At 37.5% G+C, this 16,734-nt stretch overlaps 2 protein-coding genes and 1 non-coding gene across 6 annotated transcripts; all 3 read right to left on the reverse strand.

Moving 5' to 3' along the window:
* Positions 1-885: 885 nt before the first annotated feature.
* On the reverse strand, positions 886-12,282 carry LOC141622822 (uncharacterized). Of its 4 annotated transcripts, none has more exons than XM_074438841.1 (16): positions 12,065-12,135; positions 10,845-10,914; positions 10,349-10,721; positions 9,824-10,055; positions 9,234-9,505; positions 7,564-8,322; positions 7,422-7,477; positions 6,422-6,484; positions 6,205-6,293; positions 6,036-6,101; positions 5,319-5,945; positions 5,139-5,207; positions 4,742-4,812; positions 4,601-4,658; positions 2,608-2,857; positions 886-1,644 (listed from the first exon to the last, which is right to left on the reverse strand). In XM_074438841.1, exons 3-16 carry the CDS (start codon positions 10,615-10,617, stop codon positions 1,034-1,036), a joined length of 3,492 nt encoding a protein of 1,163 aa, XP_074294942.1. In that variant the 5' UTR covers positions 10,618-10,721; positions 10,845-10,914; positions 12,065-12,135; the 3' UTR covers positions 886-1,033. The 4 variants fall into 4 exon arrangements, with proteins under 4 accessions (XP_074294942.1, XP_074294940.1, XP_074294941.1 ...); XM_074438839.1 differs by having other exon boundaries at positions 7,564-8,325; positions 12,065-12,134; XM_074438840.1 differs by lacking the exon at positions 10,845-10,914 and having other exon boundaries at positions 12,065-12,282.
* Positions 12,283-13,137: 855 nt separating this feature from the next.
* LOC141621208 (uncharacterized) lies at positions 13,138-15,053 on the reverse strand. The gene is made up of 4 exons (XM_074437868.1): positions 14,613-15,053; positions 14,231-14,482; positions 13,921-14,132; positions 13,138-13,819 (listed from the first exon to the last, which is right to left on the reverse strand). Exons 2-4 carry the CDS (start codon positions 14,480-14,482, stop codon positions 13,267-13,269), a joined length of 1,017 nt encoding a protein of 338 aa, XP_074293969.1. The 5' UTR covers positions 14,613-15,053; the 3' UTR covers positions 13,138-13,266.
* Positions 15,054-15,293: 240 nt separating this feature from the next.
* Positions 15,294-15,365, reverse strand: TRNAW-CCA (transfer RNA tryptophan (anticodon CCA)). Its single transcript has one exon. It is a non-coding gene; the product is annotated as a tRNA-Trp (tRNA).
* Between the last annotated feature and the right edge of the window lie 1,369 nt (positions 15,366-16,734).

Here is a 16,734-nt window from a genome sequence, read left to right on the forward strand (position 1 = left end):
GGTGTGGGAGGGTGTGGTGGGTGTTGGTGGCAGTGGTTGACGGTGGGTGTACGAATGTAGTGGTGGAAATAGGGAGTAAGAGGGAAAGGGTATGGGGTTACCGGGGGGGGGTGTTGTATAAGTTAGAGGAGGTTGGGGTGATTCGAGTCTCAAAATTGGGTAAAGGGTAAAGAAAAAATGGATAAACAAACAATGGGGAACGAGAGATTTCATTCCCTTTTCCATTCCTAAAGACCCCCAACCAAACGCCCCTGAGTTCTTATAACATCATAAACTCAGAGGGAGATTCACCACATAATACAGGAGGTCAGGTTGATTTCACTCTTTTTATTTCTGTGCTCTACCGGTCAGGTTTCTTGGGTCAGATAGCTTTTACCAGCTGTCTAATGCAGAATACTCACCTGAGCAAATGTAGGTTACTAGAGGACTTCACTGTCACCAGATAGAATAAATACAATAAGTACAACAGACCCTGCAAACATACGAAGTCAAGCATGTCGGAACATTCTTGGGAGCACCTGATGGAAGCAACATAATTCCTACTTATTCTAACACCTTTAAAAGAGCTCAAAACCTGTATATCTAGCATCAGAAACAATTACGCATATATGATGGAAATAATAAATGAAAACTTCACACTTACCACCCATTTCTGTTCTCAGAAGTGATATCTATGGTCACGTAGTCAGCTTGAATACCTTCTTACCCACGTCAGGGTAGTGTACAAATCTACAGTAAATCACGATGAATGATACAAGTACAAAATAAAGACATATTTCCATTCCAATTGCGTGTTCAAAATTGAATGGAGTTGAACTACGCCGTAAAACACCCAACTCAATCGAAACAAACTGAGAACAGTATAAGAACAGCTGAAGACAAATAAAAGCAAACTCGTTTGCAAATAGCAAGAACAGAAGTGATGATCAATCAGATCAATGATTCAGTACATTAACGCCTTCCTTGATTGAGCCCGGACAAAATAATAACAAAATTTACACATACTGTTTATAAATACTAGTCATATATACTATCAAAGCACCATACTGAGGTCGTCCATTGGAATATCCAGACAACCAGTAAAATCACCATCTGGCAAATCTTTGAACCAATCGTTTAGATCATCAGGCGCGCCGTTGTCATTTTGTGCAATTGAATCAAAATCAATAGCCTCCTCAGAGTTAATAAAAGTATCTTTTGAATCATTAAAAGATGATGGCAGCCATACATCCCCATCCCTCTCGTTTCCAGGAACTTGCTGCTGAATTGAACTAGATAATAACCGAGTGGCAGAAGCTTTTTGCTTTGTTTTAGCTTTTGGTTTCTCTTCACTCTTGAAGCCCCCAACTGACTGGTTTTGACGCACGCTATCAGTCATTACAGCCCCCTTCTTGTTATCTCTATGGCTCTCAGTTGACTTACCCTTTGCTCCTCCAATAAGAGAGCCACCATGAGTTGTTGCAACATCAAAGGCAGCACGTCCCACATCATCAAGCACTAATTCCCTCTGAGAGCTCTTGTGTGATGATGATTCAAGTTTAGGGAAACAATTCTCAGACAATTTACCGGCAGCTTGCGCAGAGTCGATACAACTTCCACTAAAATCAACAAAGCATGAATCTGGCAGGCTCTGAGGGGCAGAATCTGGACAACAAATAAACAGAAGTAAGCAACATGGGATTGCCCTTCTGGGGGGAAGCCACACTAAAATATAAATAGAACAGTTGCAAAAACGAACTATTTCTCATTTTCACTTTGCTTTCTTGCTTTCTTAGCAGGTGCGATCAAGGAGCAAATGAGAATTACAGAATGTTCAATCCCTCCGTACAGGAGTTGTTGGGGTCTCCCCTAAGACACCTGCAGAGTGGCTGGAGCCGTAGCCCAAAAGGAGCCAAGAAAATGAAGTCCTAGACCTCATTTGCAGTTTCTAGTGTCCCAAACCAAAAAGACCACATTCTATCGCAGTAATTAAAATTCCAATTTTACAATATCCTTGTGGCAAATCGCACCCTCTATTGCATGCTATTTTCAACATAATTTAGCATGACTTAATAGTCAACTAATGCAATTAAAATTGACACAGGCCATACAATATGCAAAGATGAACTAATGTTTATTACAATGACACAAACCACAATCAATTAAGCAATGATCCTAACTTGAATAAGTTCATGGGACAGCAAAAGCAGGTCAGGCCGTCAGGACATAAAAGTAAACAACATCAACTAAATAATATCACCGAGAAATCTATTATCCCCGGCTCAATGACTCGTGAACTGTATATAGTTAAATAAGAAACATATTAAGCCATTTTGACAAGTATGAATCCGTATTTGATTTTTTTTTTCCAGTGAAAGAAATAAGTTAATTCGGAAACAACCACTTTGTGTAGCTAACACAAGGGTAACGCTACGTAGATCTGACCCCCTCCCTACCTCGCATTTGCAGGAGTCATTGTGCACTGAGTTAATGTTATTGTTGTAAAGAAACAAGCATGAAGTACTCATAAAATCTTAATTTACTAGAGATGACACAATTTCCATGATGTATCCACAACAAATCAATTCTCTTAAATTTTATTAGAAAGACTAAAGTGCAGTAATGTACCAGTCTTGGAAGTATTAAGATGTTTCGGCGATCCACTGCCAACATAGGCACTATTGACTTTGTTATTACCAGCATCAGTGATTTGTGGTGTTGCAAAAAGGACATTCTGGAAAGCAGGTTCGCTAAAGCTGCTCTGTCCACTGACTTCAAAAGCTCTACACCTTATTAGTGTTCTTTCAATGAAACCCATCGCAACTTGCTTTGAGACCTTGCGTATTATAGTTTTTGAAGCATTGTTTCTTCTGTAAGCCTAAGAATTTGAAAAAGGAGAATCAAAGGGCAAAAGAAAAATAAATCAGAAGAATATTTTGGAAAAGCTGAGTCCAATCAGCAGATTGCAAGACGAAGTCTTCATAAACATATAAAAAGGCTAAAACAAACAAGCTCTCGCCTCTATTTAATGGCAAGATGTGTGTTTACCATTTTCACCACTAAAGCAGTAGAGAAGAAAATTGGTTAAAATACACCATTTTCCTAATAAACAGAAAAATATTTTATTAGAAAGCTTGAACGAACATAACGACATTGCTGGCTTGCTGAGTAAACATGAACATTTTGTTTCTTGAATTTGAGTGCAGACATAAATGTTCAACAAAGGGCAGTGCAAGTACTTCTGAATGGTTGGCAAGGAAGACGTTAATTTGTAAAAGTGTGCGTATGTTCAGTAGATGGTAGCTTAAACGTAGAATTTTAGTAGAAGCAACTATTATAACTGCTAACTCAGCACCGCACCCCATGACATTAAGCTATTCATATCTCGTCAAACATTCCTGCATCTCGTAGGCACTCCATTGACTAATCAGTGAGACCACACACATTTATACATCTTTTTCATTAACTAAGCGTTGAACAACCTTGATATTCACTGAGCCTACTTTTCTGGGAACAAAATTCGGCCCGATGACAATAATTCACGTCTTAGACTATGGCAGACATGAAAACTATAGATTGACACACTTGTTAAAGAATCCATTAAAAGCTCCAATGTTTTGTCATAAAGCAACCTCAAGGGCCGAAGAACGTAAACGCACTATATAGTATACTCTTGTCTCACTAAAAACTAAATATCTCTACGCCAAAATAGGACAATGTTTCCTTCATGTTTTGTCCCCAAATAATTGATCATCTTCTCTGTCTAGGATGATAGAGAAATAGCATACCTAGTTGGTTTGCTTACGTACATAATACCCTGTCCATGTCTAGGAAGATATTAAACTAGCATATCCTAGTTGGCAACTTCAAATAACACTTTATTACCCCAATAACTGTCTAGGAAGATAATAAACTAGCATATCCTAGTTGGCAACTTCAAATAACACTTTATTACACCAATAATCCAAATCGAAGGACCAGAAGGCGAAAAAAAGGATAAACGAAAGTTTTTTAGACTGGATGATGCCATTATTTTTACTTTTGCTCCAATAGCTCAAATGTTTGCGGGTGTGGCCTAGAGTTCTGCAGGACTTCAAACACATTAAACCTTCTAGGAACTGGCAGCAACAAAGATCAGAATGTTATGGAGAATTGATGTTTTGACAGCATTTTAGTCTGTAAATGTGTTTGGGGGAAAGCAACTGGTCCTTATAGGGGAGTGTCATAACCCTTGTGGCCTTGTTTCAAAAGAATTGGAGATTATTGCCATGATGTAAAAAGAACTCCTCCTCCTCTATTGTGTCCCATACTAAAATGTCATTTTTTGTTTCTGAAATTAACCAATTATAAGAGGGATTTTAAGTTCCTGGACTTAAAGTGCGTCGAGACTCGAGAAGCAAGTCCACAAAAACGAACAGCTCCAGAGGGCATTTATATAGCAATTTTGTATTAGCATCGCTCAAGTACTCATGCCGGATACTTGATGTATGGAAAGGGGAATGCACACTGAACACTTGAATTCAAGAAATAATAATAGATGACAAACATTCAGGAAATAGTTGAGCATGACACCAGAAGTCTTGCACATGCACTCATGAGAAGGTAAGAGAGACAATCGTACCATTCGCCTCTTGTAAGCCATCTGAATCAATTGTTCCATGGCAACCTGCTCCATAAACCTGCAAAACAAAAATAACTCAGTGACAAGGGAAAACCCAACACCAATGAACTGTATGGCTAATTGCTTTGGAGTTACTAGTACCTTTTATTCCTCTGATTATCATCTTGAAGAGCACTATCAATCTTGCCCAACTTGATCTTCTTCTTCCCAATCTATAGTGTACCACAAAAAAGCAGGTAAGGACAACTATGGGAGAAAGGGAAAACAAATAAGAATTAATTTCTAAACAACCAAACAGAATTCACAAAGGATGTGCACAGCTGCACTACGACCCAATACAAGAATTGAGATTTGCACATGTTAATAAACTACTTTTTCAAATATTGATAAACAACTTACGCAAATGTAAACAAGCATTGCAAAAATGGGAGAGAGAAAATGCGACTACAAATCAATTACAGCAAAATCAAGGTTTTCTTTTAGGAATCAATATCAATTAGAAGGATTTGTAACTGCTGCAAAGCTAACAAAATAAGACCTGATCAAAAAGCCCCTCCTTAAGCTCTGTAATATCTTGATCAAGCACTTCTCCTTCGGCAAGGTCAGGCTGCAACACAAAAATGAGTAAAAAAAAAAAAAAAAAAAAAAAAAAAAAAAAAAAAAAAAGGTAAATCCATAATCTGATAAATAACACCATGGAATGATTCTAGTAAGCTACCAACTCATCTGGGTACAATCCGATGCTCTGCAACTCCATCACTAACTTGTCATCAACACACATTAGCTCATATTGGCTATCAAAACAGGCTCCAGAGGCAGTCTCGCGTTGTGGTCCCCCTGCATCATTCTGAATACTTCCACCGATAAACTCTGCATCTGAGTATGATAGACAATCATCACCCAACCACCTTCCACTGCTATACAATGAATCAGACATGCTTGTATTCCAAGTTGTGTTAGATGTGACACTCTTATTACAGGAAATTCTGTCTCCGGAGTAACGTTTCGAAATCTGAAAATCAACTATTGACTCGGCCTCAGACTCGAATCTATCCCTGTCTCTAGTTTCAGTTTCAGTGTAATTACAGGAACCACAATGAGAATCATCACTGGCACACTGAACAGACACGGCAGTGGCTCCTTCATATCCATTACAGAATCCATCATTTTCATCGTCTTCAATTAAAGCACACAAAACTCTTTGGTACAAAGAAGTAAAGTTGTCCATGTTCCTTTCCCTAGTTAGTCCTACAGGCACTGCTTCATTCTTATCAACCACTTGATCAGAATTGCTTCCCTTCCTTCCAGAAGGCACGTCATCTCTTTCCTTGTGTATAGGAACCCCCTTTCAAAATTGAAAGCATCATAACTGAATGTATTAGAGTTAGGAGGACAATATTAGCTGAAAAACAAATACAATCAAAAGCCAACATACCAAGACATTGTTCTCAACAGAAGAAACCAACGACTGACAGTCCTCTAACTCCTCTGCAGAGCTCAACTACATAGAAGATTCAACAATTACTATAAGAAATCATTTCACACAAAGATGGCAAGCAGTAACAAAAATTACAGAAGCCTCTTCCTGTGTCTAACTTCAGTACCTGCTGCTTCAAATGCCTTACATCTTGAGGAGATACAGAACAAAAAACTGGTTCCATTTTCTTCCAGAGGCGCCCCGAACAAGCAAGACCTGAGAACCAATAGACAACATTGAAGTTGAACCGATCTTTGATCGAAAAAATTTGTGGGCGACGAGATTTTTAAGCTGATAAGAAAAAGAAAAAGAACAAGATAACTGAAAAGAAAAAGAAACTATACCACTAGCCTTGCGGGCAGAAGCAGCAGCAGCCAGCAGTTCATCAAAGTCATCTCCGGATTCCACTGCAAGAAGGGAACAGCCACAGTGTGTTAAAGCTAGCATTCTCGTAGTAGACAGAATCAGAAAGGTAGCAGCCCTTCTAAAGAAAAGACCACTAAAACTCTCCAGCTAACAGCCCAGCCAAGAGGCTCACCATAAATTAAACAAATTCTTGTTTAAGACAACAATATCCGTTTTGATGGTAAAATGGATCCAAATATGGATATTACCGTCTTATTATCATCAAATGGTAATATTTGGATCCGTTTTACCATTAAAAACGGATATTATCGTCTTAAGCAAGACTAGCTGTAAACATTAAGATGGCAGATAACAATGTTCTCAGCAGCTCAGCCCATCACAAGGCAGTAATGCAAGAGCCAAGAGGTAGGCTAAATAAGTAAATACAGCGCATCAAATCCGTGAACATCCACAAACATAGGGCATACAGATTGGCCCGCCGCAGCTAAGAAAAAACTACGCTTGGAAGGGTTCCTCTTCATCCAACTAAAGTAAATATGTACATATACATGTACAGATCTACAGCCGTGGAAGTCGGTGATGCTAAAAAAATGCCAGATATGATGCAGAACTCTCTGCAAACTGAGCAACATGGTACCAATTTTTTAAAAATCAGCCAATTTAAATGTTCTGATACCAGTGGTAGACTGAAATAAGAAAAACAAAAACACAAGATTTCAAAAGTACCATATTTATCCATAGAAGAAAACACAGAGACTAAACTAGGGTTTGGATTAGATTATATAGACATCAAACCGTTCTACAGAGTACACACATCTAAGCGGTAATAAAACAGAACAGATCAGATAGTATAAATAATCAAACCGTCCTACAAGTTATCACAAAGATGACACATGCAATTCTCAATGAAAGTCGCCCCATCATCTGTATGTTACCTAATAAATCTTGGGTGAACTAAAAACAAGCTTCAAAACTTACAATTACGATTAGCCCTCCCATCTGACATCTTTTTCAAAGGCGGACGTCCTGATTTACTGCATATATAATACAAAATGATTTAGTGACCCCAGAAAACTCTCTTATACTAATCAATGTTTTAACCAAAACAAATAGCACAGACCCTCTATTCTTCTCAGAACTGTGCCTTGTGCTTTGAATACGCTTGATTGTTGACATATTATCTGACTTCACCTCAGACACGCCAGACAAGGACAATCCCCTGACAGTCCTCCCTTGCTTCCGTATGCCATCAACACCATTTTCATTCAGGAAATTTTTATTTCTCTTGGTAGGGAGTACAAAAGCACCCACTTTACCCTTCCCTCTCACTGTCACTTCACTATTACCCTTTTCTTTCTCTTCAACTATTTGTTCAGAACCTAATATTTCTTCGACTTCAGACAACCGACCAGGAGATGGTGTATTCTCAAATTTGATTTTAGTATGAGTAAAATCAATGTTATGTACATCAGCTGAATCAAAAGATACAGAATTTCCATCTAGAGGACTTCTGACAGCAACTGCAGGAGGTCCAGAATTAAGTGATAAAGTTTGACATTCATCTTGATTTGTTACAGGCGAAACCACATTTATTCTTCTGCTACGTGCACTCTTCTGTTGTCTCTGACCACCCCATTGACCAAGCATTCGAGATGACTTGGGAGCATGATGATTATTCTGCACTAAACTTAGTGAAATCACCTTGTTCGGACTTGGATGCTGTTGCCATCCTTCACAAGATTCTGAAGAAGCTTGAACATCGGCAGAGTTCACAACCACAAGGGTAGCTGTTCGTGGTGCCCTGGGTAATTTTCCTTTTGAATTTGTACCAGTGCTACCACTTGAGGTGTCTTGTTTAGCATTTGATCTGCTGCTCAATCTACTGAAGTTCAAATAAAAATAGAATCACATATCTAAACAAATTTACTAGCAAAACCAGAAAATACAGAACCGTGTGTAAACTTCGAGCAATCTATGGCAAGAAACAATACAGACAACCCAAAAACACTTCATCTGTCAATACAAAATAAATACTCACATCACAGACAATATTTATTCTTTTTCGTCCTTTAAGTAGCAACTAACATCTTAACAAGAGCCGCTAATAAAAAGAAAAAGAAAATCTCCATAGCTGAACTTCCTAAGCAAAACAACTATGTATGGGACTCTCAATTAATAGAAGCCAGGAGATAATTTATTGAAACTCAAATATTTCCATAACTAGAATATTACTGATAAAGAACTCCAGTCTGTTCCAACTCAGAAGATACCACAGTTCCTGTGCGTCAGTGCGAGCACTGCACCTAATATCGTAAAACTATACCAGCAAAAAAGCAAATGCATAACACCTACAGCAATACACCAAACAAAGTTTGGAAGCTTTAAAACATACTCCCTCCATACCACACCAATGGTAACATTGAGAATCTTGTCATTATTCATGATCGTAGGGAATCTTCGATATTATTCTTAATCTATAAGACAAAATATAGTCATGTGAGATCTTGTTTGATTTATCGTCATGAATGCTATAAGAATATCAATTTTTTATAATTTTTAATAATGTGTAATTAAAGATATTCACGTTGTAAAACGTGTCTCGATAAGTGTGAAAAAGTCAATGTTACCATTGGTGTGGTATGGAGGGAGTATGCAGTAACAAATTAGGGCATACGCCAATTTTGTAATTCGATGCAGAATTATCGAACCAGGGCAGGTCAATAACAATTTAGGAATCCCCAGATTAAGCACTAAAAACTAGTATCATACTAAATAAATTATATGCATTACCTTACAGCAGAGGTATCACAAGAAGCCAACTTCGTATCACTATTCAGTTTTGTCTGCATTGTTCTTTTCGGGTCATTGTCTGTTGTATTACTAACTACTATCCCAATAGAACGTTTCCGTCTCATGTTTTTATCCCAGCCTTCACCAACAGCAGACAGTCTCAGGGTTCTTTCTTCTGGCTGAACTGAAGCTCCACCAACAGGTTTAGTGATGTTTGCGTCCTTCACATTACTTGACAAATCTCTCGACAAAGAACCAGATTTACCGTCAACCTGAAGAGAAAGAAGAGAGAGAGATAGCTGCTCGTGACTCCTCTTATAAACAGATATTACGTAAAAAAAACTTCTACTACTTTATAGAACACAGCTAGAATGAAACAATATTTTAAAAGGGAGTTTAAGTTAAATAACTGTTCTGTCCAGATGACTCATGTCATTACCCTCCTTCCTCTAAAAAAATCTAACCACTGCCTCCATTCCCCACTTTCCACATTAATGTCAAAGAATAACAAATGAAGAAACTAAAATAAAGTTCCGGAAAAAATACACAAACAAGGGAATCAAAGTAAAATTGTAGGTAGAAACCCTTACTTCTGTAGCAGAGCGTAAACGCTTATTTGTCCCACTACACTTGGCCCAGTCTTCCAATTTTTGAGCTGATTGGTCAATGGGATAACGAGAAGGCTGTCCTGCTGTCTTCAATATGCTTGCTCCACCAGGCCTCTCATTTGACAAGGGAGACCTTTGTCTCTTCTTTGAGCCAATAACTTCCATATAATTATCTAGTTTAGATATTGAATTTCGGAAAAAATTTGATCTTTCCCTGTTCAAATTACACCGGAGTCAGATACAAATATCTAGTAGTTATGTTGTCTTACTGCTATGCTGTAGGCACTGATCCCTGAATAGCTACTAAAAGCAAAAAAGACTACTGCATGCATTGCTTTTCAGCAATTCAGTCAAAATACAGATATGGCAGAAGTGCAATAAAAACACAACCGTGAGGCACATAGAAGAGTAGAAAGATAAGCATGAGATAGTCCGTGACATTAGGCCTTAGGGCCCTTAGCTACATTGTTCTGCATGATATCAATTGTTATCGTGCAAATGGCTTACCTGGCCTTCAAAGATGAGTTTAAAACATCTTCTTTGTAATTCCTAAGGTCTGCAATAGCTACAGGTGCAGAGGGCTTAAAATTGGAAAGTCTGAACATATGATCTTCAGATGCACTTGATAAAGGAAAACCCAGAGCTCTCCTTAGTTCTCCTGATCGCATACACTTCTGATTACCGAGTGAAATTTGCTCCAAGGACAGATACTGGGGAAGCGTTTGTACATTTGATGATGAGATGGCATTGCCCGGTATTCCACCATTGGCACCCATGTGGAATCTCAAATTATTAATATGAATACACTAGCTGCCAAAGTAAAAGCACCGGAATGTTTCTACTCTAAGCCAGTCAAATAACTGCCAAATCTACAGATTTCCTGTCATAAAAAAACTCAAAGGGTGAATACATAATTGTCCACCGTAACAACAACTGGAAAGAATATAATCAAAAGGAGATCCTGAGTAGAAAAAATTGTGAAAATTTAGCATGATAACTAAACTGAATGCAAAAGACTTCAAGCTACACCCTGAAAGAACACCCACATAGTATGACATGAAGTAGAAGTAAACCTGCGCAATCGCAGCAATGTAGTGAGAAACTAGTTGCTTCGGACTTGTCTAACAAACAGGCAGAATTAGTTCACACAACGAGTTAGACAACCAACTTCGTATATCTGAAAAGTACTCCTGGAATCCTTTCTTACTATCCAAGGCTCTAAACCAAATACTTGCATTTATGAAACGAAAAGGCCAAAGCGCGCACAGTTCGTATAAACTTATAATGCACCCATTTCAAATTAGAAATCTGAATTCTATCAGTACAGTAGGTCTTGCAAAGGGCACTCTTAGGACAAAACCGGGTGAGCTTCTTAGGTTTAAGGTTTAGTCATCCTGTAACTTTAACAGCTCGCTCCAAAACTCTAGAAACCTCAACAAGTCCTATCATGGAACCGCCATACACTCATACGCAATTATTGCTTCTAACATAAATACGCCTACTTGAAAGGCATTAAGCTTGAAGAAGATAAACAGCAAGACAATGATTTATCATCCCATTCCAGGGATAAATCAGTTAACTCTTACCTAATTTACCCATTTTACTCTTTTAAACGCAAAGTCTCCATAAAATACGAGACTTGTTTTTCACTGAAATGCTAACACTGAAAGAGTTTATTTACAAAATACAAACTTTACTGCTTCAAGTACAAAGTCTCCATATGATATTACACAACAACGCCTACTACCCCAAATCCTCGCAATCACCACTATATCTTATATGGCTTCAAAATTGACACACATAACTAGAATAACATTCTAACTAGCAGCTTCAAAAATCGGAAACTTACACCAACAACTAAACAAAAAACGGTTTCATTGTACGTCGTAAAACATTATTATCTCTTTAGACATAACCCTAACTAAATTTAGTCAATTTCCCAGACAAATAATTGAAAAAATTCACGAGCAGCACAAAATGCATAATCATAATGCAACAAAATAGCACCCAAAAAAATTACAAAATATAACAAAAGTAACAGTTAAATTCCATCTAATTAACCAAAATTAAGCTCAAATAAACATAAGAAACAAAAAAAAAAATCAAGGATTGAGCTATTGAATTGCGAATCAACAACATTGGGGTTTCTAAAGGAAACGAGAAATTAGGAACGGAATTAGTAGAATTGAAATTGAAGAAATTAGGGTTTGGATAATTACGTACCGTGCTGAAATTAGGGATTTTTAGCGGATGAATAAAAGAGGGGAAAGTAAAATTGGACGCCTGAATAAGAAACAAAGACGAACGAAGGTGGTGGGAAAGTGTGTTTACGGGGTCAGCGTTGTTTTGACATATTTTCAGGTGCACTTTTTTGTGTGATAGCGTTCGAGTGGATATTGGATAGATGAAGTTGATTTGATAAAATATAAATAAGTTATTTTAGTTGGTTTTCACTATTTGGGTTAGGATTATTTTGAATCGTTTATTTTCAAGTGTAAACTTATCTACTCTCTCCATTCAACTCCACTTTGCAACTTTCTATTTTGCGCACTATTCACAAGCGAGCATTCAACTCCAATTTTCTCTCGATACATAAGTGAAAATATATTCATGTGGGATCTTATTTGATTCGTCTTTAAAAGTACATTAAAAATATCTAACTTTTATAATTTTTGCAAATACGCAGCTAATAATATTTATCGTGTAAAAGCTGCGTTGACAAACGTGATAAAAAAAACTTGTAAAGTGGAGTTGAATGGAGGGAGTAGTTGTTTTGGGTCATTTTTATCTAGATTCCGTCTTAAATAAGTCATTTTAGGTCACTTGGATCTATCAAACGAGTCGGGTTATTCAGATTGGGTCAATTTTGCCAGTTATCTATGTAAATAGTAGGGATATTTTATTTTGCCATCAAAGTAAAAGGAAAATGTGGTGACAACTGACAACCACAAAATCTCATATTGGATTGGATATGTTCGATATAGATTTAGAGTAGTGAAATCTAAGCTAAATTTACTGTATTCTTAATTTAGCAATTTTTTAAAAATTGGGATTCAAATTTAGATTAATTACTACGTGATTGCATATTTATTTTATCTTAATCTTACTAGTGGATTCAAATCTAAAATTATGGAACTAAATTTTACTCCAAGTAAAAAAGTAAAAAAAAAATTGTTAATACTTTCCTATTATAATTATGGATATGAATATAAGAAAGGATATTCGCATGTGTAAGATGGACATGGTGATATATATAAAACTTAATCACTCAAATGAGGCAATGAAGTAATGAGTTGAGTCGACTTTAATGTGTTAATCATTGAAATAATAATTCCGTTATACTAGCAAACAATAACCCAATTTCACATTATTTAGCTTTACTAACATGTTCAAACTAGACATGCCATTACTAAGTACACCCTTGGCTATCCAAGCACAAGGGCCTTTATGACTAAATCACACTTATGTTGCTCAAAGATGAAAAGATGTCCTCCATCAAAAACTTCATGATACTTGATCCATGGAACTTGTTTCGTGATATACCGGTTCATTTCGTCAGGAATTATTTTGTCTTCGTAACCTTGCCATAAGTGAACCCTACCCTTACCGTTGTTGTCAGGGAAAGGGTTGCGTACATCCAATGGACCGAATTCCCAGCTAGCGTATCCAACCATGATGTCTCGGTAAAGAGACTCGTACACACCTTGTTGCGTCTTCTGCGGATCTTTTGACAGTTTTTTTAGGATCTTCAAATCGGACTGAGTGAAGACGGAAGGGCCACCAGACAAAAAACTCAGAGTAGGAAACCATTTTTGAGTCATCCACCAATAGAACAACCAAGGAACATAATGTGCTACTCGGAATGTCCATCTGTCCGAAACATCTGGAAGCATCCTAATGACCCTTCTCGACAATTCCCGAGGAATTTTAGGCCACCAGTAGTGGATAAACGGAACTACCAAAGCCATTCCCGCCAATCTGTTACAACAACAACAACAACAACAACAACCCCTTAGTCCGAAAATTTGCAACAAAAAGGAAAAAAAAAAAAAAAGGGTAAAACAGAAGCAAGAGTATGCCTGTGAGGAATGTAGTAAAGGCAACTCCAAGCAGCGTAACCTCCCAGTGACGTTCCAATCACGTAAAACCTCGATCCAAGCTGCAATGCATCAGCGAGCTCCTGAATATCAAATGCTTCACTTTTAACTGAGCGTTTCGGGTTTGGATCACTCTCTCCATAACCAGCTCTATCAAAGTACAGGAAGTACAGCTTTAACTCCTCTACTATTCCCTGATGATCCAATAGATTATACAATTATTAGACCGTCTCATACATAACCTACTTATCGACCCCAAAGAGATACAACGCAAAAGTAAAGAAGAAGATACTTGAGAGACGGGTAAAGATTGAAATTTGGAGCTATTAAAGCCATGAATGAAGACGATTTTGTAAGCTGCCTCGTCTTTGCTAACTCCAGCCTCCCTATAAGCTAAATACCTTCCATCCTTGAGCTTGATCCTAGGCGAAGTCACGGGTGGACCGCCAGGGGTCCCACATATTTTCGGAGGTGGAGGTTTCAGCGCCTTGTATGCTATAACCACAACTGCTACAGCAACTGGTACAGCTACCTGTACAAACATCTGCATAGGAAAAAAAACATCATCGATCTCTAGCTTAAAAATCCGATACCTTAAACTGAAATCATCTGAACGTCTCAAAATCAATTTTCTTTAATTATCCTTGTCGGACACTCAACACTGAGACACGTACCTTAAAATGAAGTGACACTTAGAAATGTGACATGAAACAAAGCTCGATAAGTTGATAATTATACGTATTTTTACGCCTTTTAAGTTATGCTAGAAATGTACGTGACCGGCCTCAAAGAAGCTTATTAAGTTGCAAGTAGTTTTATAGGAAAGGATAAACTAGTCCACCGTCCCAAATGTATTGGGTAGGTGCCACTTTGCCAGTTTCTAATGGGTTTATAGTAAGAGTAGATATCAGAGATCTCATTTAAGAGAGTCGTCTCGGTATCATCCAATGACGTCCTAGCGTTATCATTTAAGAAAACTGCTAATAGACGATTACAAATATGTTGAAAAATGAAAAGTTGATTATTCTTGGAGACATTATTGGAGGCTCAAAGAGGAAACATGTCTCCATGGAAGTCTTCTCTTGTATGAAATTGGTAAAAAAGAGGTAAATTTTGGCTAATTACTCTATTAACTTTTTTTTTATAGTATGAACCATTGTGAAAAGAATATTATTAGGTAGCACTTGTAAAAGCGAATAATATTTCGTCGTCTTTTTGCAGAAAAAGGGAGTATATTAGATCATTTTTTTTTAAACAATGTAGAAGTAGACACAAAACCTCAAATAAACATTGTACCGCAGATACAATGGTCTTATTGTACATAATAAAAAAAAAACAGGGTTTGTTCGGGGAATTGAACCCGACGTGAATCGAACACGCAACCTTCTGATCTGGAGTCAGACGCGCTACCATTGCGCCACGGATCCCTATTGATATGGAAGGCCAACGTACTTATTTGACAGATAATAATAACGACGATACATAACCTAACCGACAAAGAGGAGTGAGACTTTTTGTCTGAGGTATGGGCATATCGCGGTGTTCACCGGTTCAAAACCGAATCGGCCCGCAATGATCCGCGGACCGGACAACCCCATATTCAGGGGTGTCTAAGGCCACGGGCAACCACGGGCGTGGGAACCGGGCCTCCGCTTTTGGTCACCGTATTATAAGCTTTTATTAATAAAATTCAATACAAATCTCGAAGTATAATATACTTAAGCATTTATTTTGGGGCCTCATTTTTCCGTGTCGCACTAGGCCTCCATTTATTTTAAGACGCCCCTGCCCATATCCCAAATTCGAACCCCGGACTGGTTAGGTGGAAACCCGGACCGGAATCCTTTAGGTCCGGTTTTTTCGGGTTTGAATCGGACCGGTTCTATTTTTATTTTAAAGGTAATTTGAGGTGATTTTTTTTGTTTGGACGGAACCGGACCGGACCGCAGATCGATCACAATATTTATATGGACCCAGAGACCGGTTCGGATTGTATTCGGTCCAGACCGGACCGGACCGGCCGGTCCGGGTCTGTCCGGTTTACCGGTCCGGTCTACTTTATGTGCAGCGTTACCATTAAGTAGATTATTATACATTCGATGTACTACCACCAGTTGTATAAGTATTACTCATATAATAAAGTTTTTGAGTTTTGTTTTCAAATTTATGAGTTTTATTATAAAGTTTCCGAGTTCATTCACTCAAACATTAAGCTTAAAAAGTTACGTTATAACTCAAAAACATTACGTATAAACTCAATTAAATTTGAGTTTTGAGGAAAAAAAATTAAAATATAACTCAAAAACAAATAAGGTCTGAACTAGTACATTAGAAGTATGTTCCTTTTTTCTCACATATCGCATAAGGCACTCTGATTCGTCGTCGTTAACTCGGTGGATTAGCCATACTTATTCAAAAAGTAAATCTAGTAGAATAATATATTTCGGATTTCGTACTGAAACTTTTTATACACAAATGGTATGATATTTGATCCGTCTTAAGCTTAAGACATATAGTGCCGTCTTAAAAGATAATTTGTGGTTAAGCCAAATTAGATACGCCTATAACAATGCACATTTTATAGATACACTCATACACTTAACTATAGAAGGAACTAGTTTTCTTGCCCGTGCGTTGCACGGATATTAAAATAATGTGTGATAAATTTCACAATAAAATGGAATATAGACATATAGTACATCGTTCATGTCTAAAATTTTATGTATGCCGCATGACCAACAAACAATTCATGTTAACATAATATTGACATAAGAATAAAAAAGTGTTTGATTAATA

This window comes from Silene latifolia, chromosome X (assembly GCF_048544455.1).
Source record: "Silene latifolia isolate original U9 population chromosome X, ASM4854445v1, whole genome shotgun sequence".
Lineage (NCBI taxonomy): Eukaryota > Viridiplantae > Streptophyta > Magnoliopsida > Caryophyllales > Caryophyllaceae > Silene > Silene latifolia.